Source organism: Oncorhynchus gorbuscha, linkage group LG26 (assembly GCF_021184085.1).
Source record: "Oncorhynchus gorbuscha isolate QuinsamMale2020 ecotype Even-year linkage group LG26, OgorEven_v1.0, whole genome shotgun sequence".
Taxonomy (NCBI): domain Eukaryota; kingdom Metazoa; phylum Chordata; class Actinopteri; order Salmoniformes; family Salmonidae; genus Oncorhynchus; species Oncorhynchus gorbuscha.
In genome coordinates, this window is record NC_060198.1 from 14,536,739 (window position 1) to 14,562,633 (window position 25,895).

Consider the following 25,895-nt stretch of genomic DNA (forward strand, 5'->3'; position numbering starts at 1 on the left):
CCCCTCCTCCTCTCTGTCCGCATGGCACGGACGTAGCCGGAGCACATCTCTGTTGAACCAGCTGCTTCCAATGCCATTTTCAACCTCTTGTTTGTTTTCCTTCTTTTCTGTTGCTGCTGCTGCTGCACGTCTCTCAAGTGTCTCCTCTCTCTTTCTCCCTCTTTCTCCCTGCCTCTCATCAGGCTCACAAAATGGCGTGGCCATTCCTGGAGCCGGTGGACCCGAACGACGCCCCAGACTACTACGGAGTCATTAAGGAACCAATGGGTGAGTGGGGGGAGAGTTCTGCCTATTTGCATTGATTCAACGTTGTAAAAAATAAAAAAAAGAGGTTCTGTTGTCATAAATTGGAATAGTCGTCACAAGGGACTCCTAAGTTGTTACACACACAAACACGCCCCATCGCCCCGCTCGAGAGGAAAGGCCTCCAACTCAGATCAAACTGCCCATGTAAAAGGCGGACTTGCGTCAACAGGGCCTTTTTGAACTTCCACACAAACAAACCTGTTAATGAGCTGCCGGAAAAACCCCAGAGACTTCTACACTTGGACACGACAGTGGCCCCCTTCTACACTACAGTGCATTTGACCTGGGCCTGGAAACTCTAGTCCACTGCCCGCAAAAAAAAGAGACCTTTTCACCCTGCAGAAGAAAAAGCCAAGTCTGGCCACGGCTGTCCGGTCGGCATAAGTTTGGTGTTTGTTGATGAAGTCTGATGACTGAGAAGAAGGCCCTCTTTGATATGGGCAAGAGGTCGGCCTGCTGACCGGGTGGGGGGTTGAGGGAAGGTTAAGAATCGGATATGTTTGTTTAGAATGGAGCCCCGGGGCACAACACGGGAGAAAACCACTGCTGCCCTGTGGGGAATTATGAAGGACCAGGCTTGTTGCTAGCTTACCTAGCTAACTATCGTGATAATTGAGTGTCAACTTTCAACTTCTTTCAAAGGCAAATTTCATAATAATAATAATAATATATGCCATTTAGCAGACGCTTTTATCCAAAGCGACTTACAGTCATGTGTGCATACATTCTACGTATGGGTGGTCCCGGGGATCGAACCCACTACCCTGGCGTTACAAGCGCCATGCTCTACCAACTGAGCTACAGAAGGACCATAACAGTGACATCATGTTGCCAGAATCAACGGGTCGGCAGCTCGGTCACATCCTGTGTAATTCGCTTTGAAAGGGCCCGAGCCTGGTGACCGAGGGTCGAAACTAGCGTTGAGCTAGTATTTCTGACGGTCAAGTTGACGTAAAAGTGATGTATTGCGCTTTTCGACGCATACTTGATTATCCATCAAATATTTACACCACATAAACTGCAATTCCTTTTGAAGCGACTCTGCGCGGATGTCGGGGAAGAGTCAACTTGATGATTCCGGAGGTGATTCGTGTTCTGTTCTTGTCTTCCTCCCTTCTTTCTAGACCTTTCTACAATGGAGGAGCGGTTGCAGAAGCGCCACTACATCAGGCTGACGGAGTTCGTGGCGGACATGACCAAAGTGTTCGACAACTGCCGATACTACAACCCCAGCGACTCGCCGTTCTACCAGTGCGCCGAGGTCCTCGAGAACTTCTTCGTCCAGAAGCTCAAAGGGTTCAAAGCCAGCAGGTAAGACCTCTGACCTCTCCCTTGGCCTTGTCAGTCAACTCTGAGCTCATTCCCCCGCCCCCCCCCGTCTTTTGTCGTATCCGCCTGCGCTCCTCCGTCCTCGCCTCTTCTTTGTGCTGTTCTCTTATCGCCCCCACTCCTTCTTTCAGACATAACCCCAACTTTAGGATGATTCTGTGAAGTTTGGTGTTTTGGGGGTTGTTTTTGCCTTCTGTAGCGCTTTGGTCTCTGTCACATCTGCCGTTGGGGTCCAACCTGAAGGGCCTTAGCTGCCACCGAACCGCCAGACCGCCAGCCCTTCCACATAGATCTGTCTGTGGTCTGTTGTGTGGAGCCTGTTTGTGGTACGCGTGTGGCGCCAGCTTTCTATTGGCCTTCACTTGAGAGCTGTGTAGTAGCGATGTCCAATCCATGCTCAATGTCCTTAGCATCCCATCTCCTGTCTTTAGTTCTGCATCTATACCTCCTCCCCTGCATTCTGTGTTTGCGTCCTTATGGTCATGTGCTTCCACCTGCATGTGTTTATGTCATCCATTCTCTCTCCCTCTCTTACAGATTGTGATGTCATAAGTCTGGCCTTGTAGTTGGAATCTGAGCTGGGTGCCGGGGTCACTCTAAAAAAAAAAAAAAACATTAGGCTATCCTGGACCTTGCTGTTTTTAATTCTTTAGAACAGCGTCAAACTATTTGTAAGAAAGTATATTTACAGTATAAACCACAACGTTGGTGTGTTTTTTTTGTATTTTTAGAAGGAAAGACACTTTAAAAACATTTCTCCATTTGACAATGGCAGCCATGTTGGTCACAAACAGCAATCAAGGGAAACATCTGTTAGGTTTTTTTTTCCTACATTCAATTCACAGACAACAGATATTCGATGGAAGTTGAGTTCATTTGGGTTTATATCTCAATCCGGTGATTTGTGAGGCACAATATCAAGTATCGAGAAGGTTAGTTGACAACCTCATCGTTGGGATTAGATTTTGCTCAAATGTCAAAACTTATTTCTCACACATGTAATGTTGCTTTCAAGTCAGTTCCACATGTGCAGATGACCTGTCATTGAATTTAACGGAGGACGGTTATTGTATTGATGAAGTGCAAAGATTGTACCTCCTCTTAGCTTGCCATTTTTAAAAAGATTAGCAAAGTTTACCAGTTAGTCTTTTATCTGATTTATTCATGTATAACATTATTGTTTTGTGTGCATATTATATCCTTTTGTGAAGGCGTATTATGTGTTCAAAAGGAGAGAAAAAATGCTAAGATATATATATATATATATATATAGGTCATAGTATTTTGTGTAGCTTTGCAGTTCATTTCTGGTGAACTCGACTGTCCCACGTTTTAAATGGTATGTTCTCACTGTATATACAAGCCTTCTAGAACATTAAACTAATGTAACACCAACATGGCTGCTCTCTCTGCTCAAACGTCTGACCCCACTGGCATCCAATAATAGTTTTAGTATTCCCTCATGCACATTTTGTGATTTGTCAAGCTTTTAATTTAAAATTATTATTTTTAATTTTTTTTAAGCACGTCAAGCGATCACATCAACTGTTTCCCCTTCTCTCTGCGTTCTGTAGGTCTCATAACAACAAACTGCAGTCTACAGCCTCTTAGAATACACAGACCGCACGCACTCCTTCTAAAGCTTACTGTCAAAATGGCTGCCAATGTGGTTCCCCCTGAACACTCATACTCCAATGGGGAAGCCAGGCTACTTCTTACCTGTCCCCACACACATACCACACCTGTCGGACTTGGGAGTGGGAGTCAAACCCCCTGTTTAAAACCAGCACACACTCCTCGAAGATCGTAGGCGACGCGTGCTTCAGGGCCGAACGGCCTTGGTACCAAACCGGATGAGCCCTCGCCACTCCTCAACCACCTCTATGGCCGTGGAAAGAGAAGAGACTGGCAGTGGAAGGTTCCATTATCCAAACCCTTAGTGTTCATGATGGGTGATACCACATCACCAACAAACAGGGGGAGGGAGGCTCAGACTTTTAGTTCACAGCCTGGTTCCTTCCCTTCAAACACTTCCGGTCTGGTGGATGAAATGGAGGGATGGCGGGAGGAAAAAAATCTGAACTCAAGCTAATGGGCTGTTCAAGGGCAGTACGAAACAAGGCAGCAGTAGACTCTTTTTCAAGTTGTTAATTCCTTAACTAATCTCACATCTCTTTTGTATCAGCTATTCTTCCTTCCCTGGGGTCAACTCCCATTTCAGACTGTGTATGTCCCAAATGTCACCCTATTCCCTATATAGTGCACTACTTTTGACCAGAGCCATATGGGTCCTGGTTCTAAAGTTGTGCTCTATAAAGGGAATAGGGTGCCATTTGGGATGACAACCACTGACATTTTCCAGCTGTCTCTGTTTCCTCATTCAAAATGGGTCTAAATCGCACACACACACCTGTCTGGCTGCTTGTGTTTGGAACGAGCTGATCCTAGATCAGATCCCACATGGTGCCACCTTGAAGATGTATGTGCCCTGACCTCCAAACAGGCCATAGAGAGTCCCAAGTTACCATTTCTATGTAATGTCTCAATGTGGAAACGCTGTCCTGTTTGTAAAACCTTGTTTTTTCAGATGTTGAACCTCTGTTTTCCTTTTTCTTTGTTACCACCTAAAACGGGAATATTTGTGAAACGACAGCCGACATTGAGAAAACAAGCTCTATTTCTCGCCATGTCGAGGCTTCTCGAACATTTTTAATTGAAGACATTCATCCGATGAAAACCAGAAAAGCTCCCCCAAGTCTTTCGACGGGAAAATAACCGAGGATGGACATGGAGAATGTGACAGTCGTTAAAAGGGCATATTTAACCTAAGTGTACTGACCATCCACACCGCAACCTCCCTCCCCCCCCCCCTCTCTCTCTCCCCCAATGGTTTGTCAAGAAGGTTGGATCACATGCATCTCTCAACTCACAGGCCCCCCTATAAAGGATTAAGTCAAATGCTTTTGAGTTCTGCACTGCATCAAGTAAACATGCTGTGGTCTACAACAGTAAATCAGGAAGTCAACCTTCGTTGAAGAATCTTCATACTAAGTTGGGGTTTGTATGAAGATTTCTTTAGGAACTCTTGGCCATTTTGATCATATTTGGAACTCTTCTGTAATAATTGTGTCGAGGCAGTACTGTTTGTTGGGGGGGGGGGGGGGGGGGGGGGCATTTTTGGAGTTGTCATTGGTGCTCTTAGTTAATGTCTTAGGCTTAGGTTTGAAGAGGGGTTGGGGTAAATTTTCATTTCAATTTTGGAAGTGAACTGAAATTCCCATTTTCATTGGAATTTTAGTTTACTAACTAAATTGAAATGGAAATAACGGAAACCCTGGTTTGAAGTGCCAACAACTTTTTCGGAGGTGGACTGAGTTGAGAGATGAGGTGACCGTCTGTCAGTCCTATTCACTGACCTGTTTGCATTTCAAACCATGCACTCCAGTTTCTATTCTTACATGCATCGTCCACCATTTTGTATTTCATGTTGTATAATATGGCTGTCGATAAACAGAGATTATAGAGATTTTTATAGAGTTAGTACTTTTCTTTTTGACCGTCTTAACCAGCAACTAAGCCTACCTGTAGATTCAATAGATAGAGAATATCTTTTGTCATAGTGGACTCTACATTTAGGTAAAATTGCCCTTTATATTAAAAGTGCTGCATATTGTGTGCATATTGATTTAAAACCGGGCGGGGAATGTTGACTCTTTGAAGAGTTTTTTTATTTTTTAAGAACCAACCAGTTCTACACATCTCTTAATAACTTCATCACAATATCTGTTGTTATTTATTCATATCGCTGAAAATATTTCATTTTTTTTAGTAAATGTAAGAGGAAACATAACTGGGGGAAAATACTATATGTTTTTAACAGATTGTGGCAACTCTTATGAGATCCTTTTTTGTACTTGATAGGACATTTCATCCTAGATAATAAAGTCATGTTTTTGACATCAATTGTCCAATGTGCTGTCATCTTTGTTTTTACATGCTTATGTTGTAATTAATTTGTGTTTAAAGGGCCAGGAGTTTTGTCCGGACATGTTTATCCTGTCAGGTCACTTGGTCAGGAATATGTAATGAATATTAAAGTAGTTTGTACCTTTCTCATCCCTTTCCACAGTGGAGTTGGGTTAAGTTGCCTCAGACACTGATCTAGAGGCAGCTTCTCTGCATTTCCTCCTGTAAATGTTTCAGGTATTTTTGGTATTTAGTAGGATCCCCATTAGCCGCTGTGAAAACAACAGCTCCTCTTCCTGGGTTCCAGAAAAGATAAGACATTCGGGGAGGATTAGCTGATCCTAGATCTGGGCCTATAGGCAACTTCTACCCAGACAAGAGCAGGGGATGATGCCTGAGGGCAGCACTTATGCCCCCCCTACACACACACACACATTGTATTTCCCCTGTACAAAAACTCCACCCCAAAACATTTTTTGGAGGGGGGTTATTTGTTTCTTTCGTTCATTGTTGATATAGTCCTGTATGATGCATTTTGCGTCCTATGATTCTGTGTTTTTCATCATATGTTGCAAAATGCATCATATGGGCTATTTTGGGACTATATCAACAATGGATTAATGAAACAAATACCAAAAGATAGTTTGGGTGGAGTTTTCCATTTAACCTTCTCCTCTCACCAAGAGACACACACACACACACCCCTCCCTCGCTCCCTTCTTCACGCTTCCCCTCCACTCCAAACCCCTAACTGAATCCAGAGCTTTGCATGGACACCAAATGGACTACAGATGACCACAAGTCCCATCAATTCCTCTGTGGCTTGGGGGCTGGAACTCTCTCGCTCTCTCTGTCACACAGGAAGGAACTAGGACAAATTCCCACCTCGTCCCTTACCCCAACCCCTTATCCCTATTCCTCTCCATAAGGAATGTTGTCCCGCTGTGATGGTAGCCGAGATGCGAGCGGGCTCCCGTTTCCTGCCCGCCTGCATCTGTTCCCTCCAGCTATGTTCCCAGATGGACTTCAAAGCATGGGAACGGCTCGGTTCAAAAATGATTCCCTAGGCCAGACAGAGCCCCTATTACACCACAATTATGACCCTGTTTTGGGGCACTTAATCACCAGGGGTTATCATCAGGATTGAAACAGTATTTTATTCCCTAGGCCAGACAGAGCCCCTATTACACCACAATTATGACCCTGTTTTGGGGCACTTAATCACCAGGGGTTATCATCAGGATTGAAACAGTATTTTATTCCCTAGGCCAGACAGAGCCCCTATTACACCACAATTATGACCCTGTTTTGGGGCACTTAATCACCAGGGGTTATCATCAGGATTGAAACAGTATTTTATTCCCTAGGCCAGACAGAGCCCCTATTACACCACAATTATGACCCTGTTTTGGGGCACTTAATCACCAGGGGTTATCATCAGGATTGAAACAGTATTTTATTCCCTAGGCCAGACAGAGCCCCTATTACACCACAATTATGACCCTGTTTTGGGGCACTTAATCACCAGGGGTTATCATCAGGATTGAAACAGTATTTTATTCCCTAGGCCAGACAGAGCCCCTATTACACCACAATTATGACCCTGTTTTGGGGCACTTAATCACCAGGGGTTATCATCAGGATTGAAACAGTATTTTGTTTTACTATACACTCCAGTTCAAATCTGTGTGCACCATACATAGAGATCCTATAATTCACTAGAGAGGCTGATGTCATAGACCCTCATAATTCCAGAATGTGTTCATGATGGCAGCCATCTTGGTCAGGAATGAATCCAAAAGTGATTATATATGTCAGTCTGTGGTGCCATTCAAGAATGTGTGTTTGCAAGGCTTCGGCCGAGTGTTCGCCCCCACCGATAGCACATGAATAGACCCACAGACCACACCGACACCCAATGAGTAAATAACAAATGCATCTTTTATTAGTTCCATGTAGTATGAGATGAGATATGTGCACACAGTGCAAACCTTTGGCTTTTCGCTCATTTTAAGTATGAGGATAGTCAAAGATGACAGGCCAGACCAAGGGTCTGTGGCCTGGATGTCTATCTTATCATCCAGTCAAAGTTTTCCCTCAGGAATGGAGAGAGCCCGGGGGTCTCTCTCTCTGTCTTGATGTATGTACACACAGTGCATTCAGGAGATTTTCACTTCCCTCGACTTTTTCCACATTTTGTTGTGTTACAGCCTGAATTTAAAAATGTATTAAATTGAGATTTTGTGTCACCGATTTACACACAGTACTCCATAATGTAAAAATTTTTTTTTTTTTTTGCAGAACACTTTTTTTAATTATTAAAAAAATGAAAAGCTGAAATGTCTTGAGTCAATAAGTATTCAACCCCTTTGTTATGGCAAGCCTAAATAAATTCAGGAGTGAAAATGTGCTTAACAAATCACATAAGTTGCATGGACTCATTCAGTGTTCAATAATAGTGGTTAACATTCTTTTTGAATGATTACCTCATCTCTGTACCTCACACATAAAATTATCTGTAAGGTCCCCCAATCGAGTAGTGAATTTCAAGCACAGATACAACCACAAAGACCATGGAGGTTTTTCAGTGTCTCTCAAAGAAGGCCACCGATTGGTAGATGGATAAAATAATAATATCCCTTTGAGCATGGGGAAGTTATTCATTAGGTTTTGGATGGTGTATCAATACACTCAGTCACTACAGAGATTCAGGCGTCCTTCCTAACTCAGTTGCAAGAGAGGAAGAACACTTCTCAAGGATTTCACCATGAGGCTATTGCTGATTTTAACTTTTTGTCCCGAATACAAAGCGTTATGTTTGGGGTAAATCCAACACAACACACCACTGAGTACCAGTCTTCATATTTTCAAACATGGTGGTGGCTGCATCATGTTATGGGTATGTTTGTCATCGGCAAGGACTTTTATGATAAAAATAAATGGAGTACAGCTAAGCACAGGCAGAATCCTAGAAGAAAAACTGGTTCAGTCTGCTTTCCAACAGACACATTCACCTTTCAGCAGGACAATAACCTAACACACAAGGCCAAATCTACATTGGAGCTGCTTACCAAGACGACATTGAATGTTCCTAAGTGACCTAGTTACAGTGTTGACTTAATTTGGCTTGAAAATCTATGGCAAGACTTGAAAATGGCTTTTTAGCAATGATCAACAACAAACTTGACAGAGCTTGAAGAATTTTACAAAGAATAATGGCCAAATATTGTACAATCTAGGTGTGCAAAGCACTTAGAGACTTACTTACCTAATCAAGATATTAGTATTTAATTTTTCATAAATTTGTAATAAATGTTTTTTTTTATTCTTCCACCTTCCAAAAATTACAATTAAATCAATTTTAATCCCACTTTGTAATACAACAAAGTGTGGAAAAAGTCAAAGGGTGTGAATACTTTCTGAAGGCGCTATAACCTTTTCCTTCTTTCTTTTTCACCATGCCTCCTTTGAGCTTTTGCCCCATTGGATGTGTGTGTGTGCATGTTTGTGTGTGTGTGTGTGTGTATGAACAAATAAAGGCCAGAGGTGGCATTAGCCCCCACCCCACCATCTCCAAAAAGAACCGGCAAGGAGAGCCGCACTTTTTTTGAAGCCCTGTGTGTCCAGGTGCGCTGGGGATCAGATTCCCCTGATTAGATTTACAAAAACACTAATACCACCAGTTTCCCTTATGAAGTCTGTTTTCTCCATTGGATATTTCAAACTGTACACATCTTTAATATTAGAAAAATAGGTTGATTTTAGTCTCTTTTCTGTCTTCTCAACTTTTCCTCCCCTGGGGTTTGTTGCTGATGCTTTTCCAGTCTTTCACCCCCCCCCCCTCTTATTTTTCACATACAGTAAAAGTGCATTTCCTGCAATCAAAAGACAGGCACAAAAAAACAGTATGAAAATTTGACAGCTTTTCTTACAGGCATAAATAGGAGATTTCTGTTATTGTATATTCAGGCAATAGGAAGTCCTTTAAAGTTTCCTACCAAGTGCTAAAGGGGAAATGTGATTGGACACTTGCCATTGGAGAATCACCAGTGTGATTAGATCTAGATCTGAACAGATCGTCTTTCCCATGGATGACTAGGATAACTTGGAACAAGCCAAATTGAAGATGTGTGTTCGTGTGAATAGTGGGGCTGGAGTCGGAAGTCTTCCTCACTCAGGGTAAATATGGGCTTCATTCACATGCTCAGACACCATCTTCAAGTGTTGATACGGGACAACTAAAACATTCTGATGAAAAGTTGTTTTACATCGGATTAGCCAATGAAAATGTCCTCTACCTGAATTATTCCATTGAACCAGAACTCTGGGTTCACTGGTATAATTTTTCAATCGTAAAATAAACCAATTTGAGAGGCACTGATCTGACCGATTCAAGTACCAGGCATGAATAAATTATCATTTTCAGTACTATGACATCTTAATAAATGACTAGAGTAGAGAAATACTAGAGAGCTCATCTTTTTATCTTTGTTAAGTGTGCCCTCTAGCCAACTCGATGCTCATTCACAATAATAAGTGTCGTCTGTGTTTGGCCCGTGTAGGCAGTCATTGTAAATAATCATTTGTTCTAACTGACTTGCCTAGTTAAATAAACGTTTGAAAACTAAAGAAAATAAAAATCCATTTAGGAAATCTGATGGGGCAATAGTTCAAGCAGAGGTTGAAAGACGAGGACCTTTGATATAGACTCCACTTGTGTCTTCTATCAAGGAGGACGCAAAGCCTCAAGGTAAAGACTGTACAGACAGACAAGCAAAAACATTACCACTCAACCTGGATTATGACACAGACAAGTGCAGGAGGTCCATGCCGGAAAAAAACAAACATATTGGCCTCGTCCATCTACGTCTCTGCTGAAATGCTGTAGGGGTTATAGGTCACAGTCACTTCATGTTGACGACTGCAATGTCTTTTCCGCCACTGCAGGGGGAAAGTCTGTTTTGGTTTTACCTACACTTGGAGCGGGTGGCCTCCAGGGCTTTCTGGTGTCTCCTCTTGTTGAAGCGCTTGACGTAGTTGTTGCTACGCAGGAGGCCGTCCCCTGGCTTCAGTTTTCCCCCCAGCAGGGCCAGGAGGTCGTTGGGCAGGTGGCGCCTCCGGTGGTAGATCTGACCCATTATAATGTACCGGCTACCTATAGAATAGCATTGGGGGTAGAGAGAGTGTCAGTGAATTCAGTATTTGGTCACTCTGCTCAACTGGTAGACATGGGTTCAGTACCATTGACTATAGTAGCATACCACATAGCATGGAGAAATGTATTGGGAATCCCTCAAATTCAAATCTGGACCGCAAAGCCAGTTCCACTGCTCCCCCCCCCCATTCTTCCCCTCTAATCAGGGACTGATTTAGACCTGGGACTCCAGATGGGTGCAATTTATGATCAGGTAGAAGAGATCTCCAGGGTTGGACTTGAATACTCCTGCCCTATATGATGCACTACTGTTGTCCAGAGAGCACTATATAGAGCAGGGCTTTCCAACCCCGTTCCTGGAGAGCTACCATCCTGTAGGTTTTCACTCCAACCCCGGTCCTGGAGAGCTACCTACCTGTAAGTTTTCACTCCAACCCCGTTCCTGGGGAGCTACCTTCCTGTAGGTTTTCACTCCAACCCCGTTCCTGGAGAGCTACCTTCCTGTAGGTTTTCACTCCAACCCCATTCCTGGAGAGCTACCTTCCTGTAGGTTTTTACTCCAACCCTGTTCCTAGAGAGCTACCATCCTGTAGGTTTTCACTCCAACCCCGTTCCTGGAGAGCTACCTTCCTGTAGGTTTTCACTCCAACCCCGTTCCTGGAGAGCTACCTTCCTGTAGGTTTTCACTCCAACCCCGTTCCTGGAGAGCTACCATCCTGTAGGTTTTCACTCCAACCCCGTTCCTGGAGAGCTACCTTCCTGTAGGTTTTCACTCCAACCCCGTTCCTGGAGAGCTACCTTCCTGTAGGTTTTCACTCCAACCCCGTTCCTGGAAAGCTACCTTCCTGTAGGTTTTCACTCCAACCCCGTTCCTGGAGAGCTACCTTCCTGTAGGTTTTCACTCCAAACTCGTTCCTGGAGAGCTACCTTCCTGTAGGTTTTCACTCCAACCCCGTTCCTGGAAAGCTACCTTACCGTAAGTTTTCACTCCAACACTAATCTAGCGCACCTGATTCTAATAATTAGCTGGTTGATGAACTTAATCAGGTTAGTTGCTACTGGAGTTGGATTGAAAACCAACAGGAGGGTTGGAGTGCCCTGATTTAGGGGATAGGGTGCTATTTGGGATGCATTCATTAGTTCCTTAAGTTGACAGTTACCTAGTTTGATGTCAGGACAAGGCTTGCTACATTTGTAGGTGTCCAGGACAAGGAGACGCACTTTGAGAAAGAAGCTGTCTGGAGTGACGTAGAGGCGGCCCATCTTGTAGAAGCCATCGCTGCTCACCATCAGTGTGAGGAGTCTAATCCCCTTACGCACCACGTCTATGTCGTGAACGACCCCATTGACGGCTGAAATGGAAAGGCAAACGGTCAAATGAAAGTAAAGGTCACTGTTTGGAACTCTAAAGTGGAGAGTAGCACAGAGCACTCATCGGGACAGATCTAGGCTCAACAAAACTGACCCAAGATCAGCGTTTTGAGGCAACTTCACCCTGCACCATGGTGAGAAGACTCTACATGACCAAAGTCTAAACTACAGCATGATTGGCAGGTTTCAAATAGACAACACCAGACATTGTGTCATACCCTTATTTTGTCCCCTTTTCCCATCCCTTCACTTCACTTGGTCTTTATGGAGAGATCACTGGAAGATGGTGGCCAGGCCACCCATCTCACTTTGATACAATAGTCTAACCTCGTTCACACACACACTTACCAAATTCACTGTAGCAGTAGTGCTCTCTCTCCTCCTTCTCCTTCCTGCACTCACTCATGCAGACGGCCTCGTGAGGGAAGTCAGACTCTGCGAGAGAGGGAGACAAAGAACTGTCACAGCTCACTTTGTACCATACATAGTGTGGGGGTGTAGTGTCATTTTCGGTACCTCGTTTCAGAATGTCGAAATGGTAGAGCAGGCTGGAGGAGCGACGGTTGAGGAGCACAGATGAGCGGCTGTTATTCCGGGTGGCGCCGCCGGACTGGTACAGACTGGAACTCCCCCCAGGGCGGTTCTCCTCCGGGTCCAGCTTTCTGGTTGAGGGGTCCCTGCGAGGGGAGGGGGCCGAGTGAGGTTGGCCCCTGGGTCTGGAGTTGGGGTGACTGTCCGGGTCACTCTGTGGGGGGTTGTTGAAGTTGGTGTGGGGGTCCTGGTGAGGGTCCACGTTTATTTTCTGTGTGCGGTTGGTGGCAGCGGTCAGTGGCATTTTGGGAAGCACTAGACTCGCCTCGCCGCGCTTTTTCTCGCTGTTGTGCTCAATCAGGCGGTCATTTTTAGGGCCCTTCTTGCTCTTGTTGTGTAGGCCGGGGCGAGGGTCACTGTCCTTGGGCCAGACCCCCGAAGGAAGGGGGTGGAGGACGTACTTGGAGTCCCCGACTTTGCTGCCCTTTTCCAGGAGCTCGTTGATGGGGAGAGAGCGGTCTTTGACCCCTAGCCTCGTGCTCTGGTTCTGGCCAGGTAAAACACTCTGGCCCTTCTCAGGGGGGGTGCTGATCACGGAGAACAGCTCTGGATAAAGCAAGCGAGGACAATCCAGTTACACCCAGCATTATATTGTAACTTTATAATATCAATGGCCCCTTTTTCATACCTCCATCATAAGGTTATGAGTACAATTGACTGCTTCTTAATATAAACAATAGTTTGAGACTATCAATATTCTTTTAAATTGTCAGAGCTGGATAAAAAAAAATTAAAAAGCAATCCAGTTCTCTGCCCCTTCCACTTGGAATGAACTACCAAAGGGCATGAAATGACAGGTGCTAGTGTCCTTGAATGTGTTTAAAGCCAGGGTAAAACCTTTTGGTGGACAATGAAGTGGAGGGCTGTCAATGTTCTGACCCCAGGATGCACCACACCTCCCCAAAGTATCTTGCCTGCTCAATCTTTCAAATGTATGCTTTTAAAACTGTAACGCTCGCCGTTTTATTATGTTGTAAACGTGTCCCGAAACTTTGCGATGATATTTGGCCAGGTCTCTTGTAAAAGAGATATTTCATCTCAATAAGACTAACCTGGTCACAAATAAATGGAGTGCCGTGCACTGAACTGAAGCATGCTAAATGCACTGAACTGAAGCATGCTAAATGCACTGAACTGAAGCATGCTAAATGCACTGCACATATTCAATTGTGATTTTTGTTGTTGTTTTGTTTGAACTATTCATGATCTAATCTACTGATATTACATAGTTATTTCTAAAGACATTTTCATCCAGTTGTTATAAGTACGCCAACACAAGCCAAACACTTCAAAGTAAAGTAAAACATTAACAGGTTAATCGTTGTAGCCTCAATGATCAAAATCGACATTATGGGGTGGCAGGTAGACTAGCTGTTAAGCACGTTGGTTGGTCCGGTAATTGAAAGATCACTGATTCGAATCCTGGAGCCGACTTTGTGAAAAATGTGTCTATGTGCCCTTGAGCAAGGCACTTAACCTTAATTGCTCCTGTAAGTCACTATGGATAAGATCATCTGCTAAACTACGTACATGTCTAGTGGCAGTATGCTTTGTAATACGAACTAGATCTAACTTCCTGACAACGATAGTTGTAAAAAAAATTGTCAGTTTATGACAATGTAACTCTTTTTGTTAACTCCAGCTTTATGATATGCACATTTCAGATGATTATATTTTTGTAAAGTGACCTATACAAAGATTGAATTAGATATGTCCGAGATGTATAGGCTAATTTGTGAAAAACCTTTTTTTTTTTTTTACATCTATCATAAAATGTACTTCCATACATATACATACATAAAGTCCTGCCATCCAGGAAGTATATCAGGCAGTGTCAAAGGTCAGAAAAAATGCCAAGGACTCCAGACACTCAAGCCATAGAGAGCTCTCAAACCAACAGGCTGAGAGACAGCTTCTGTCCCAAAGCCATAAAACTGCTGAATAGCCAGACTGCTAAATAGTCAATTATTGGATCCCAAACTCTCTGCACTGACTGACCCGACGCACACTTGCTCGATGTTATATATATATATATACACACACACACACACACACACACACACACACACACACACACACACACACACACACACACACACACACACACACACACACACACACACACACACACACACACACACACACACGCATACCAATAAACACACACTTTTACACTCATAATTTTCTGCTGCTAATCTTTTCTTTATTTTACTCATATTATTATCTATCCGGATGCCTAGTCACTTTACCTTCACTTCATGTGCGTACTGCATCTTCCTCAAATACCTCGTACCTCTCTCTGCACATTGAACTGGTAGGCTACTGGTACTCACTGTATATAGCTCCCTTCTTGTGTATTTTGTTTGAATCCTCGTGTGTTACTTACTATTATTTTGTATTATTATTTTTAAACTCTGCATCACTGGGAAAGTTTCGTAAGCAAGCATTTAGTCATGTCTATTACATTAGCTGTATCCAGCGCAAGTGATAAATAAATAAAATGTCGATTTGATAAGCCAATACATCTATTTCTTTATTGCACATCTGAGAAAATGTTTCGATTGCTTTAAAAAGCACCATGTCATCACATTTACAATAGATAGAACAACAACAAAAAAGTTTAAGTGTGTTGGTTTTAAAAGCAATGGCTATTTCATAATGGATCTTCTGGTCTACAATAACACTGTCACCATTCTTCTCCTTAAAATGTCAAATGTAAATGTGATTAGACACAGTTGGAAAGCAGCAAGAATTGTTACTCGACTTACCATTGTCCTCCGCTTCAGAAAATGTCAACGCAAGTACCAGCAGGAGTAGAATAATCACTGTCATCCTGAAAAGTAGCTTTGGATCAATTTCCAAGTCTGCTGGAGTGCCTGAATTCCTGAGGTTTATATGCCTGGAATGGAAGGCGTGTCACTCCGACGCAGAGGTAAACAACGTGACATCAGAGACACTTCATTCATGAAGCCATAGAGGTCCTATTAAATTCCGAATTATATCCATGCAACACCCTTCGGTCTTTAGTAGGCTACTGTGTGTGGGGCCTTTGGAAAAAACGTGGCCCAGACTTCAGCCTTTAATTCCACTAATTACTGATGGTAATGATTATTAGTGATTACGGATTGTCACAGGCTGTCGCATTTGAACAGTATTTTTTTTAAGTAACATGGTTTTAAAGTTCACAGTTAGCCATTGCTTCTGAAAAGTACTGGCTTGGCTTTGATCCTCAATACAGATTATCCATGATATTGACCAGATACTCCAGTGCCCGCTCAAACAGTGAAAATAAATGTCTTCAAAAAATGGGAGGCAGTCGAGAGGAGGCTAAATCAAGTGTGACAGATTATTGTGGGAACGTTTCCACTAGTTACTTCTGCCACAAAATCAGAACATGTTTAGAATAAATATTAATGAAAACAAAAATGCTGTTTTTGGTCTTAATTTAAGGTTAAGGTTAGTCATAAGGTTAGCAATGTGGTAATGGTTAGGTTTAAAATAACATTTTAAAAATAGACATTTTAGAAATAAGCGTGTGTTTTTTTACTTTGTAGCTGTAGTAACTAGTGACAACCAGGCACAATTCCGATATAACGTGTTTTTCTCAAAGTTGCCAGGATGTCACGTGTCCTACTTATATCAGTACACTCGTAACAACGTAATCATTACGAAACGTATATTCGATCAAATAATCCACACGTAGCAAATAAGGCATTACATTTTTTTGTTAACTAAATTCGACACGCTCATTGACCTCCATACAAAAACTTTTAAATGCCACCTGCTGGAGAAGACAGATTTTGGACCCAATTCATTCAATTCAATTCAAAAGGCTTTGTTGGCATGGGAAACATATGTTAACATTGCCAAAGCATTGCCTTTGGCTTCGCCTCTTCCTCTCTGCCGGAAATGAGAGCAGGTCCGCTAGATCAATCGCCCAGTCAGACACCCGTGCCGGTGTTGTGCCGAAAATCTCCCCCTCTGCCAGAACGCACACACACACTCAATTCTTAATTGCTGCGGCTTGCCTGCTAGTTGAGATTTCTGCTGTTCACTCCGTTGTCAGTTTAGCCTACATTTCACTGATCTTAGTAGCAGAAAGCATTTTTTTTAAGTGTCCTTTATGGCAGCTGTCAATGATCGCGTTAGGCTGCGTTTCATTAAAAGGCACTTGTAATATCTGCAGTTTTCGGTTTGGCTATTTGTTTCATGTGTATTAGTCTATAAATAAATATATTTGCCTAATACACTGTCAGGGTGGAGATTTCGGCACAACACCGTACTGCATAGATACCGGTAAAAGTCATACGCATAGAACCACTGCCCCCTTTTGGACACAATGTCACAAACTTTGAGGCGACGCTTGGGGTATTGCATATTTCAAACATTAGCATTAAAGTTGTGATTAAACCTTATTGCTACGTATTTATTGATTTATATGGTACATTTTCGTGGGTCAAGGCTCCATAGTTTAATGCAGTAACATTTGGAGTCGGAGTGCATTCCCCGGTTTTATCTTCCATGTAGCTATTAACAATCATTTGCTATTATTTACTTCTTTCTGTGTCATTTCACGTAAAACGGAAGCTAAATACGACCCAGATGGGACTCGAACCCACAATCCCCAGCTCCGGAGGCTGATGCCTTATCCATTAGGCCACTGGGTCATCACGTTCCCAGTTATCGCAGGCGAAGTTTATAAAATTAAAAACATGATGATAAAGGTGTGTAGAATTTGATAGAATTGTGTATATTTGGTTTCATAATCAACATATTTACTGCCAATTTTAGCTCAACTACTGTGCTCTGCGACATGTCGCAGGCAAAATCGTCAAATTTCGTGAAGAGCTGTGGTATCGTCTCGCGATAAAAGCGCATCACCACTAGCGACTCATTTCCGACTTTTTCAAATAAGGGCCAATGAAGAGATGCTTTGACTCGAATGGGCCAATCACAGATCGAGAAAGCCGGAAATTTAAAGGTGGCCTCACGTTTGACGTCATTGCCAGTAAGAACAAGAACAGGGTGAGTCTGGTCTTCATGCGTTTGTTAGTTATTGTATATTTTAATGGTTATAATATAGCAGTTACTGGGTGCATTCGATATAAATGATATGCGTTGATATATTGTAAAATTATTACTTGTTTTCTGGTGTACTGGTTATGATTAAATGGTCAGTTTGCGCGATTTCAACCGGCCACATGGTGATCTACGTTAGATTATAGTTTGCCGGGCAGCAGGAAAGCGAAACTGTCTTGCTAGCTAGGAAAAACGTTTTTTTTAAAGCACGCACATAGCTAACATTTGAACTTTTCCCCATCACGTTAGTTATCAATACTACAGCGAAGTCATCGCCTTGTTCAATAAGCAACGAAAACAATGTCGACAACTGCGAACGACGCCGATCGTATCACCCAATTCAAAAACAAGGGCAAAGATACCAACGTAAGTTGATACCGCCTTTGTTGCCTAATCTTGATTGACACATAGTTTACAGTATTTCAACTTGACATTATTTATGTGCAGGAATTGAGGCGCAGAAGAGTCGAGGTCAACGTTGAACTTCGAAAGGCAAAGAAAGATGACCAGCTTCTCAAAAGAAGGAACGTCAGTATCTGCCCAGATGAGCCTACGTCTCCACTCCAAGAGAAGGACCAAAATGCACAGGTATTATTTTGCATCCATACTGTAACTACCCATATTTGAAACTCAAACGGGCAACTGCAAGCTTTGGGTTATGACTGTACAGGCCATCAACAAAGGGTGAGCTAAGCCAAATATGGACCTTTTCTCAATAGATTGATTTGGCGCCTTGTTGTCCTGTACTCTCAGAGGCCTGTTAGTTAGCGCTTATATTCGTCACTTTGTTCCCTTGACATGCATGTGTAACCGATGTGAAATGGCTAGCTAGTTTGAGCCATAGTTTCCTCCTTGCTCTGCAAGGGCTGCGTTTTTTGTGGCGCGATGGGTAACGATGCTTCGACGGCGACTGTGCAGAGGGTCCCTGGTTCGAGCCTAGGTAGTGGAGAAAAGCTATACTGTTACAGGTGCAGACGCTCAACAGATGGCATGTCACGTAATTCATCTGTAATCCTGTCATGTTTCCATAGCCTGCACAGCACTGGACGGTTGAGGAGATTGTGGCTGGCGTAAATAGCCAAAGCCTTGATCATCAGGTGCAGGCTACCCAGGCAGCCAGGTAAGTCAGTAAGCGTTTCATTGGAAACTGGTTTTGAGTAATCACTGTTTCTGTTCTGTTGCCTTGTCTGTCCCTAAACGTTACTTTTGACCTTGCCGTTCACCACAGGAAGCTGCTGTCCAGAGAGAGGCACCCTCCCATTGATCGCATCATCGGCGCCGGGCTCATCTCAAACTTTGTCAGCTTTTTGGGCCTTGCAGAGTGTCCTCCCATACAGTTCGAGGCAGCCTGGGCCCTGACCAACATCGCCTCTGGAAACTCTGACCAAACCACCGCAGTGGTGGCCGGAGGAGCCATCCCCGCCTTCATCAGCCTGGTGATGTCCCCGCACCCCCACATCAGCGAACAGGCTGTCTGGGCCCTGGGAAACATCGCTGGTATGAGAAGGCACACTATTTTATTTTTTTACCTGTATCGAAAGTGGCTATGGCATGACTGTTGCCATTGTCATTGATAGTACAGGAACAGTGATCTGAAAGATTTTCCCGTGTTTGTTGGATTAACTTCCTGTCAAACCCTGTATCTTTCAAACATCTTTGTTTGTTGAACTAGAAATTCTGATAAAGATCATTGCTACCCGGCAGGTAACAATATCAATTTATCAGCATTATTCTTTTGAAAATATTACTACTTGATCGTGTTTTAGTTCAATATACCTTTTGAAATAAGCCCTACTCTTTGGTTGTATGCTGGATCAACTGTCTTCTGTGACCACATTTTTAACTTGGCCTGATGCCTCCCTTTTCCTCAGGTGATGGCTCCATCTATAGGGACTTGGTCATCAAGCACGGTGCAATTGAACCCCTCCTGACTCTTCTGGCTGCTCCTGACCTGTCTGTGTTCTCTGTAAGCTGTTTACATATAATGAGGAATAGCTTATGGGTTGTTGTGGAATTTGTTAGCAAGTGCTGCAGGAAATTCCACTCTGTCATCAGCTAGGTTGGAGTCATTAAAACCATTTTTTTTCAACCACTCCATGCATTTCTATAGTTTTAGCAAGTCTGTTAGGACATCAACTGTGTGTATGACACCATTTTTCCCTACAATTTTTTTTAGACATATTATTTCGCTGTATCACACGTCCAGTGGGTCAGAAGTTTACTTGGACTAAGTTGACTGTCTTTAAACAGTCATGGCTTTAGAAGCTTCTGATAGGCTAATTGGCTTAATATCAGTCAATTGGGTGTGTACCAATAAAAGCCAGACTACAGTTTGTAACTGCACATGGGGACAAAGTTAGTACTTTTTGGAGAAATGTCCTCTGGTCTGATGAAACAAAAAAAGAACTGTTTGGCAATAATGGCCATTTATGTTCGGAGTAAAAAGGGGATGCTTGCAAGCCTGAAGAACACCATCCCAACTGTGAATCACAGAGGTGGCAGCATGTTGTGGGGGTGCTTTGCTGCAAGAGGGACTGGTGCACTTAACAAAATAGATGGCAGCATGAGGAAGGAAAATTATGTGGATGTATTGAAGCAACATCTCAAGACCTGTCAGGAAGTTAAAGCTTGGCAGCATACTTCCAAAGTTGTGGCAAAATGGCTCAAGGACAACAAGGTCAAGGTATTGGCGTGGCCATCAAAGCCCTGACCTAAATACTATAGCAAATTTGTGTGGAGCAAGGAGGCCTACAAACCTGACTAAGTTACTCCAGCTCTGTCAGGAGGAATGGGCCAGAATTCACCCAACGTATTGTGGGAAGGCTACCTAAATCGAATGCTACCAAATACCAATTGAGTGTATGTAAACTTCAGACCTGCTGGGAATGTGGTGGAAGAAATAAAAGCTGAAATCATTCTCTCCTATTCTAACTTTTAACATTTCTTAAAATAAAGTGGTGGTCCTAACTGCCATGAGAATTTTTACTAGGCTTAAATGTCAGGATGTGAAACTGGGTTTAAATGTATTTGGTGACTGTGTATGTAAACCTCTGACTTAAACTGTATTTATGATATTGTGCTATATACAGTTGACTGCTTTAGCTTTCTTATCTTGGCACATTACCTCAATTTGATGCATCCATAAATCTAAATATAGCTGATAACTGTGGCTTATTGATCTCTAAAGACATCTCCCTGCTCCTTCTAGTCTGGTTACCTGAGGAATGTGACATGGACATTGTCCAACCTGTGTCGGAACAAGAACCCTGCCCCGCCATTGGCGGCCGTGCAGTTACTGCTGCCCACGCTGGTGTGTCTGCTCCATCACAACGACAAGGAGGTGCTGGCTGACACCTGTTGGGCCGTGTCCTACCTGACAGACGGCCCTAACGAGCGCATCGAGGTGGTAGTGCAGTCCGGCCTGGTGCCCCGCCTCGTCCAGCTGCTCGGCTCCGGGGAGCTCACCATCGTGGTATGTCCCTTTGTCGCGGTTACTAGGCTTTTTTTATTGTCCCTGTACTGTCTGTTTGCCTTGTGGTTCCTAGGGACAGCTGCACTGTGCTGATCTGTGGGTTTTGATTGACTGGCAAATATTAATCTCTGTGATTTATGCGTGGGAGCTACCACTCCAAGTAGCTTCTATAGCCCGGTTGTTGAGACATTCCAAGTTGCTGAAGAAAGCCTGTTGTCAGACATCAATCAATTGTGAAGCTTGCATCCTAATCCCCCCCTTTTTCCCAGACTCCCTCTCTGAGGTCGCTGGGTAACATTGTGACTGGCACAGATGAGCAGACTCAGTGTGTGTTGAACTCCGGCGCGCTGACAATGTTCCCTGCGCTTCTCCGCCACCACAAGTCCAACATCCAGAAGGAGGCGGCCTGGACCCTGTCCAACGTCACGGCTGGCAAGGACACCCAGATCCAGGAAGTCGTCAATGCCGGCCTCGTGCCACTGCTGGTGGACGTTCTCAAAAAGGTATGACAAGGGTTCGTGGGTTGTTCATTAGGGGGCAAACCATTCAGGGGCTAGTATGCCTCAAGGGCTGGTGGACTAGGTTGATTTGTCCTTTTAGGACCTGATCCTAGACGGTTGCTACATGCAGCCCCAGATTTTACCTCTCCGTTTTGACTGTTCAGTTTCATGCCTACTGACCTACGCCTGGTACGTCTTGTGCTGCTCCACCAACATCAGCACTCCTTGCCGACAGCAGAAATTAAAGCTGTGAATGAGTCTATGCATGAAGGGAGCCCTGCCCATAGAGTGATGGAGGCCTCTAGTGGCCAAAATGCTGTGTTAGCATGGGCAGCGCTGTTGAGAGCTCCCACAATTTGAATGTACTTGGCTGGGTGGGATTTCATTGGCTGATCCCTCCTGGTTACCCTGTTGGTGTCATGTCCAACTGGGTCATCAGGAATCATCAACCAATCGTGAAGGAAATGTACTACTCTGGTGGATATTGCCTCAATGGCCGTGCTGTCAGACACTATAATGGCACAAATACAAAGATGAGTCCTTGCTATCTCTTTGACCCTGCCTCGTGTCTCTTTCTTCAACCAGGCAGACTATAAGACCCAGAAGGAGGCGGTGTGGGCTATCACCAACTACACCAGCGGGGGAACGGTGGAGCAGGTGATACACTTGGTCCAGGCCAACGTGCTGGAGCCCCTGCTCAACTTGCTCTCTGCCAAGGACAGCAAGACCATCCTGGTCATTCTGGATGCCATAACCAACATCTTCCTGGTAAGTCAGTTTCTGGTATGTGAGAAGAGACGATGGGTGGTGCTTTTAATTAAGTCTCATGACACGCTCAGTATGAAGGTCAAGAGGTTCCTATTGCAACCCAGAATTCAATCAGTAACACATTATGGCCAATGAGCACCCTAGAACACTGACAGTTTGCCTTGTGGTTCCTAGAGACAGCTGGACTGTGCTGATCTGTGGGTTTTGATTGACTGGCAAATATTAATCTCTGCGATTTATGCATGGGAGCTACCACTCCAAGTATCTCCCATAGCCCGGTTGTTGAGACATTCATGTTTTAGCATTGATCTGCTATTTTCACATTTGACTTATGTTTATTGGTTTAAAATTAGAAATGGTTTTGTGTGTAAAAGCCCATAATAAGTGACTCGTGCTCTCAGGCAGGAGAGAAGATCGGCGAGGTGGAGAAGCTGTGCGTGATGATCGAGGAGTGTGGCGGCCTGGACAGGATCGAGGCTCTGCAGTCCCACGAGAACGAGATGGTCTACAAGGCATCTCTCAGTCTCATTGAGAAGTACTTCTCTGGCGAGGTGAGACATTTACCAAGCAATGACTAAGTCCATATACACTTATTTACTCTTTGGCTCATCTTCAAGTCCATTCAAGGAGACATTGAACATGAGCTGGGTTTTATTCCCCAAGTTGGCCTTTTCACATCTGACCTTGTAGCCTTTTACAGTCGCAATACTGTGAACATGTGTTATTGGTATGGTGCAGCAGATTGGTAGAACAGCTTTGTTGAGTGAAAAGCGGGTCATGGTAAATGAGTGGTTGAAGTTGCAATTCAAACTATTGTTCTGGTGACACCATCTCATCTGTCTTGCTTTCAGGATGAAGAGGATGAGACCGTTGCTCCGGAAATCACAACTGACGGCTATGCTTTCCAGATCCCTGAGAACCAAAGCACTTTCAACTTTTAAATGTCCTTGTTTCCTGTTTCTTTTTCTGTGTCCTGTAGTCCCTCCCAACTTCACAAGTGTACAGACATTTCTTTGTTCTATTACAGCCTGTAAATAAACTTTATTACAATATGTGCTGTCAAATTGGTGGGTTATTGGTAAGCTTGACACTTCATTTTTTTAAATTGGGGTTCCTGTAGTCTACACCACACTATTTACTACGTAACATGCACATATTGTACGTGGCAGTGCCCAGCATTCTAAACATGGATAAAATATTCAATTGTGTATTCTCAGGCTAAATGGTCGAGCGCAAACAGCCGATGTTGGGTGTTGAACACCAGGCAGAGCCATGATTGGCTGATGCAGTATGAGTTAAGCCTCATGTAGAATTAAGTTGAGACTTTAACCTGTCATTCAGAGTACATGCTACTATTGTTACCCATGGGAGGATACACAACCTGTTCTCCACTGGTGAAGGCTTGCTCAAATGAAATAAATGCAATTTACATCTAAACATACTCTATGAAATGCTCACCATTCAAATACAATGACTGTCAGTTTTATTTTAATAAGTTTGCCTCCAGCTCCTATCCATCTATTTAGTGTCTGATCCCAGACGACCTGTGGAAGATGACAATCTCCGACCATATCCCTCAACCGTTGCCAAACAATTCGGTGTGCAAAAGTTCTGTATATTATTCTACTCTTTCTGGACAGGGTGTGAGAAATGACAATCTTACAGATTTGGTGTCAACCGGGAGTTGGGCCTTATGCCCTAAACCAAGCCAGGCTTTTCTGCTGGTCTTGGACCTCACAAACAGGGGCTCCACTGTTGGGTTGTTCTGGACCACAGGACTTGGAGCTGGTCCGTTGGGTACCACAGGACTTTGTCTCAGGGCTGATCTTCATTCCGGGCCCAGTATGTTCAAATATCTGCTGTGTGGATCTATGACAAGTGAAGTACAACACCAGTGCAAGTCTCAATCATTTGTTAGTTACTCTCACCTTTCACACCTGCCAGGCCTCTAGACTCACTGCTGTTAATATTTACCTCTTCCATGTGTGTTGAAGCCTGTTGGGTCAGGTGGGTGACCACAGCAATATCTTGGCCTTATGAAGGGTGGATGTGGAGGATAGGTCTAAACCAAGCAACCAAAATAAGACAGTTTCAATAGTAACTTGAGGATATACTTGTGTAAAGGTAGAAGAATGAGCTTAAAGGCCCAGTGCAGTCAACACGATCATCCTGTATTTGATATTTCCACTAGTTTGGGCTGCTGGTAAATTGCATAATAGACCAATAAGAGTTCCAAACCACTGCTAATATCAGTTTTCCCCTCCCCACTCATACCACTCCCAGCAAATTCTTTGTAGTGAAATTGCTCTTTCCTAAGGAGTTTATTTTTGCCCATTTTAATTGAAAACATCCACAGTAATTTTACCCAGAAATTATTTGATATTGAGATTAAAAATGGCTGCATTGGTACTTTCAGTAAATTGCTCATCTCAGATGTGATCCATATGAAATAAATGTATACTGTATATTGTATACCAATGTAATGTTCAGTATGCACTCAATCCAAAACTCCCCGGCATGCTCCTGCAGCGAAACAACTTACCCTTCCCGTGCCTCAGCGGCCTTTGTCAGATCTATCCATAGGCTTCCCCTTCTGAAGGCTCCCCCTTGCGGATCTCCCCCTTCTGATGGTTTTACCACTATTCTGGTTGTTGACAGATTCTCTAAATCCTGCTGTTTAATCCCTCTCTGGTCTACCTACCACTCTCCTGGTCGCTGAGGCACTGTTCCAGCAGGTCTTCCGTTACTATGGCCTTCCGGAGGACATAATTTCTTACCACGGCCCCAAATTCAAGTCCCATGTTTGGAAAGCCTTCATAGAGAAGCTGGGGGTCATTGTCCACCTCACTTTTGGGTACCGGCCTCAGTCTAACGGGCAAGTGGAGAGGATGATCCAGGAGCTGGGGAGATTCCTGAGGGAGTCACTGCCAGGACATGCAGGGGGAGTGGGCCCGGTTCCTTCCTTTGGCAGAATACGCCCATAATTCATTACGACACTCCTCCACTGGGCTGACTCCTTTCCAGTATGTTCTGGGTTATCAAATCAAATGTATTTATATAGCCCTTCGTACATCAGCTGATATCTCAAAGTGCTGTACAGAAACCCAGCCTAAAACCCCAAACAGCAAGCAATGCAGGTGTAGAAGCACGGTGGCTATGAAAAACTCCCTAGAAAGGCCAAAACCTAGGAAGAAACCTAGAGAGGAACCAGGCTATGTGGGGTGGCCAGTCCTCTTCTGGCTGTGCCGGGTGGAGATTATAACAGAACATGGCCAAGATGTTCAAATGTTCATAAATGACCAGCATGGTTGAATAATAGTAAGGCAGAACAGTTGAAACTGGAGCAGCAGCATGGCCA

General features: G+C 43.8%; 3 protein-coding genes, 1 long non-coding RNA gene and 4 other non-coding genes across 11 annotated transcripts in view; 5 read left to right on the forward strand and 3 right to left on the reverse strand.

Moving 5' to 3' along the window:
• Positions 1-5,598, forward strand: part of LOC124015031 (nucleosome-remodeling factor subunit BPTF-like) — a 58,150-nt gene extending 52,552 nt beyond the window's left edge. For 3 of the 4 annotated variants that reach the window (XM_046329883.1, XM_046329884.1, XM_046329885.1), the window contains exons 30-32: positions 183-267; positions 1,431-1,617; positions 3,210-5,598. In XM_046329883.1, coding sequence (XP_046185839.1) covers positions 183-267; positions 1,431-1,617; positions 3,210-3,246 — 309 coding nt within the window. In that variant the 3' untranslated portion in view covers positions 3,247-5,598. Of the gene's footprint in view, positions 1-182; positions 268-1,430; positions 1,618-2,172 lie in introns of all 4 variants that reach the window. The other variant, XM_046329886.1, reaches the window with a different exon arrangement.
• A 2,469-nt stretch (positions 5,599-8,067) lies between these two features.
• LOC124016125 lies at positions 8,068-15,866 on the reverse strand. The gene is made up of 5 exons (XM_046331654.1): positions 15,487-15,866; positions 12,644-13,264; positions 12,476-12,562; positions 11,917-12,108; positions 8,068-10,756 (listed from the first exon to the last, which is right to left on the reverse strand). The coding sequence occupies exons 1-5, from the start codon at positions 15,548-15,550 to the stop codon at positions 10,569-10,571; spliced, it is 1,152 nt and encodes a 383-aa protein (XP_046187610.1). The 5' UTR covers positions 15,551-15,866; the 3' UTR covers positions 8,068-10,568.
• A 1,446-nt stretch (positions 15,867-17,312) lies between these two features.
• On the reverse strand, positions 17,313-17,385 carry trnar-ccg. The gene has a single exon. It is a non-coding gene; the product is annotated as a tRNA-Arg (tRNA).
• A 313-nt stretch (positions 17,386-17,698) lies between these two features.
• On the forward strand, positions 17,699-23,589 carry LOC124016213 (importin subunit alpha-1-like). The gene is made up of 11 exons (XM_046331764.1): positions 17,699-17,743; positions 18,047-18,163; positions 18,245-18,385; positions 18,829-18,917; positions 19,026-19,294; positions 19,669-19,763; positions 21,006-21,269; positions 21,539-21,772; positions 22,355-22,537; positions 22,939-23,088; positions 23,389-23,589. The coding sequence occupies exons 2-11, from the start codon at positions 18,098-18,100 to the stop codon at positions 23,476-23,478; spliced, it is 1,581 nt and encodes a 526-aa protein (XP_046187720.1). The 5' UTR covers positions 17,699-17,743; positions 18,047-18,097; the 3' UTR covers positions 23,479-23,589.
• On the forward strand, positions 19,325-19,450 carry LOC124016549. The gene has a single exon (XR_006835363.1). It is a non-coding gene; the product is annotated as a small nucleolar RNA SNORA71 (small nucleolar RNA).
• Positions 21,327-21,461, forward strand: LOC124016546. The gene has a single exon (XR_006835360.1). It is a non-coding gene; the product is annotated as a small nucleolar RNA SNORA84 (small nucleolar RNA).
• LOC124016597 lies at positions 22,696-22,830 on the forward strand. The gene has a single exon (XR_006835407.1). It is a non-coding gene; the product is annotated as a small nucleolar RNA SNORA84 (small nucleolar RNA).
• A 24-nt stretch (positions 23,590-23,613) lies between the features above and the next one.
• LOC124016214 lies at positions 23,614-25,555 on the reverse strand. Its single transcript, XR_006835317.1, has 3 exons — positions 25,080-25,555; positions 24,512-24,599; positions 23,614-24,406 (listed from the first exon to the last, which is right to left on the reverse strand). It is a non-coding gene; the product is annotated as an uncharacterized LOC124016214 (long non-coding RNA).
• Between the last annotated feature and the right edge of the window lie 340 nt (positions 25,556-25,895).

Excerpts from the sequence above, each read along its gene's own strand:
- LOC124016125 (XM_046331654.1), bottom strand. The coding sequence starts at position 15,550 with ATGACAGTGATTATTCTACTCCTGCTGGTACTTGCGTTGACATTTTCT. Across the intron at positions 12,563-12,643 it reads TTTCGACATTCTGAAACGAG|AGTCTGACTTCCCTCACGAG; the intron begins GTACCGAAAATG and ends CCTCTCTCGCAG. Across the intron at positions 12,109-12,475 it reads CTACTGCTACAGTGAATTTG|CCGTCAATGGGGTCGTTCAC; the intron begins GTAAGTGTGTGT and ends TTTCCATTTCAG.
- LOC124016213 (XM_046331764.1), top strand. The coding sequence starts at position 18,098 with ATGTCGACAACTGCGAACGACGCCGATCGTATCACCCAATTCAAAAAC. Across the intron at positions 18,918-19,025 it reads CAGGCTACCCAGGCAGCCAG|GAAGCTGCTGTCCAGAGAGA; the intron begins GTAAGTCAGTAA and ends CGTTCACCACAG. Across the intron at positions 22,538-22,938 it reads CCATAACCAACATCTTCCTG|GCAGGAGAGAAGATCGGCGA; the intron begins GTAAGTCAGTTT and ends TCGTGCTCTCAG.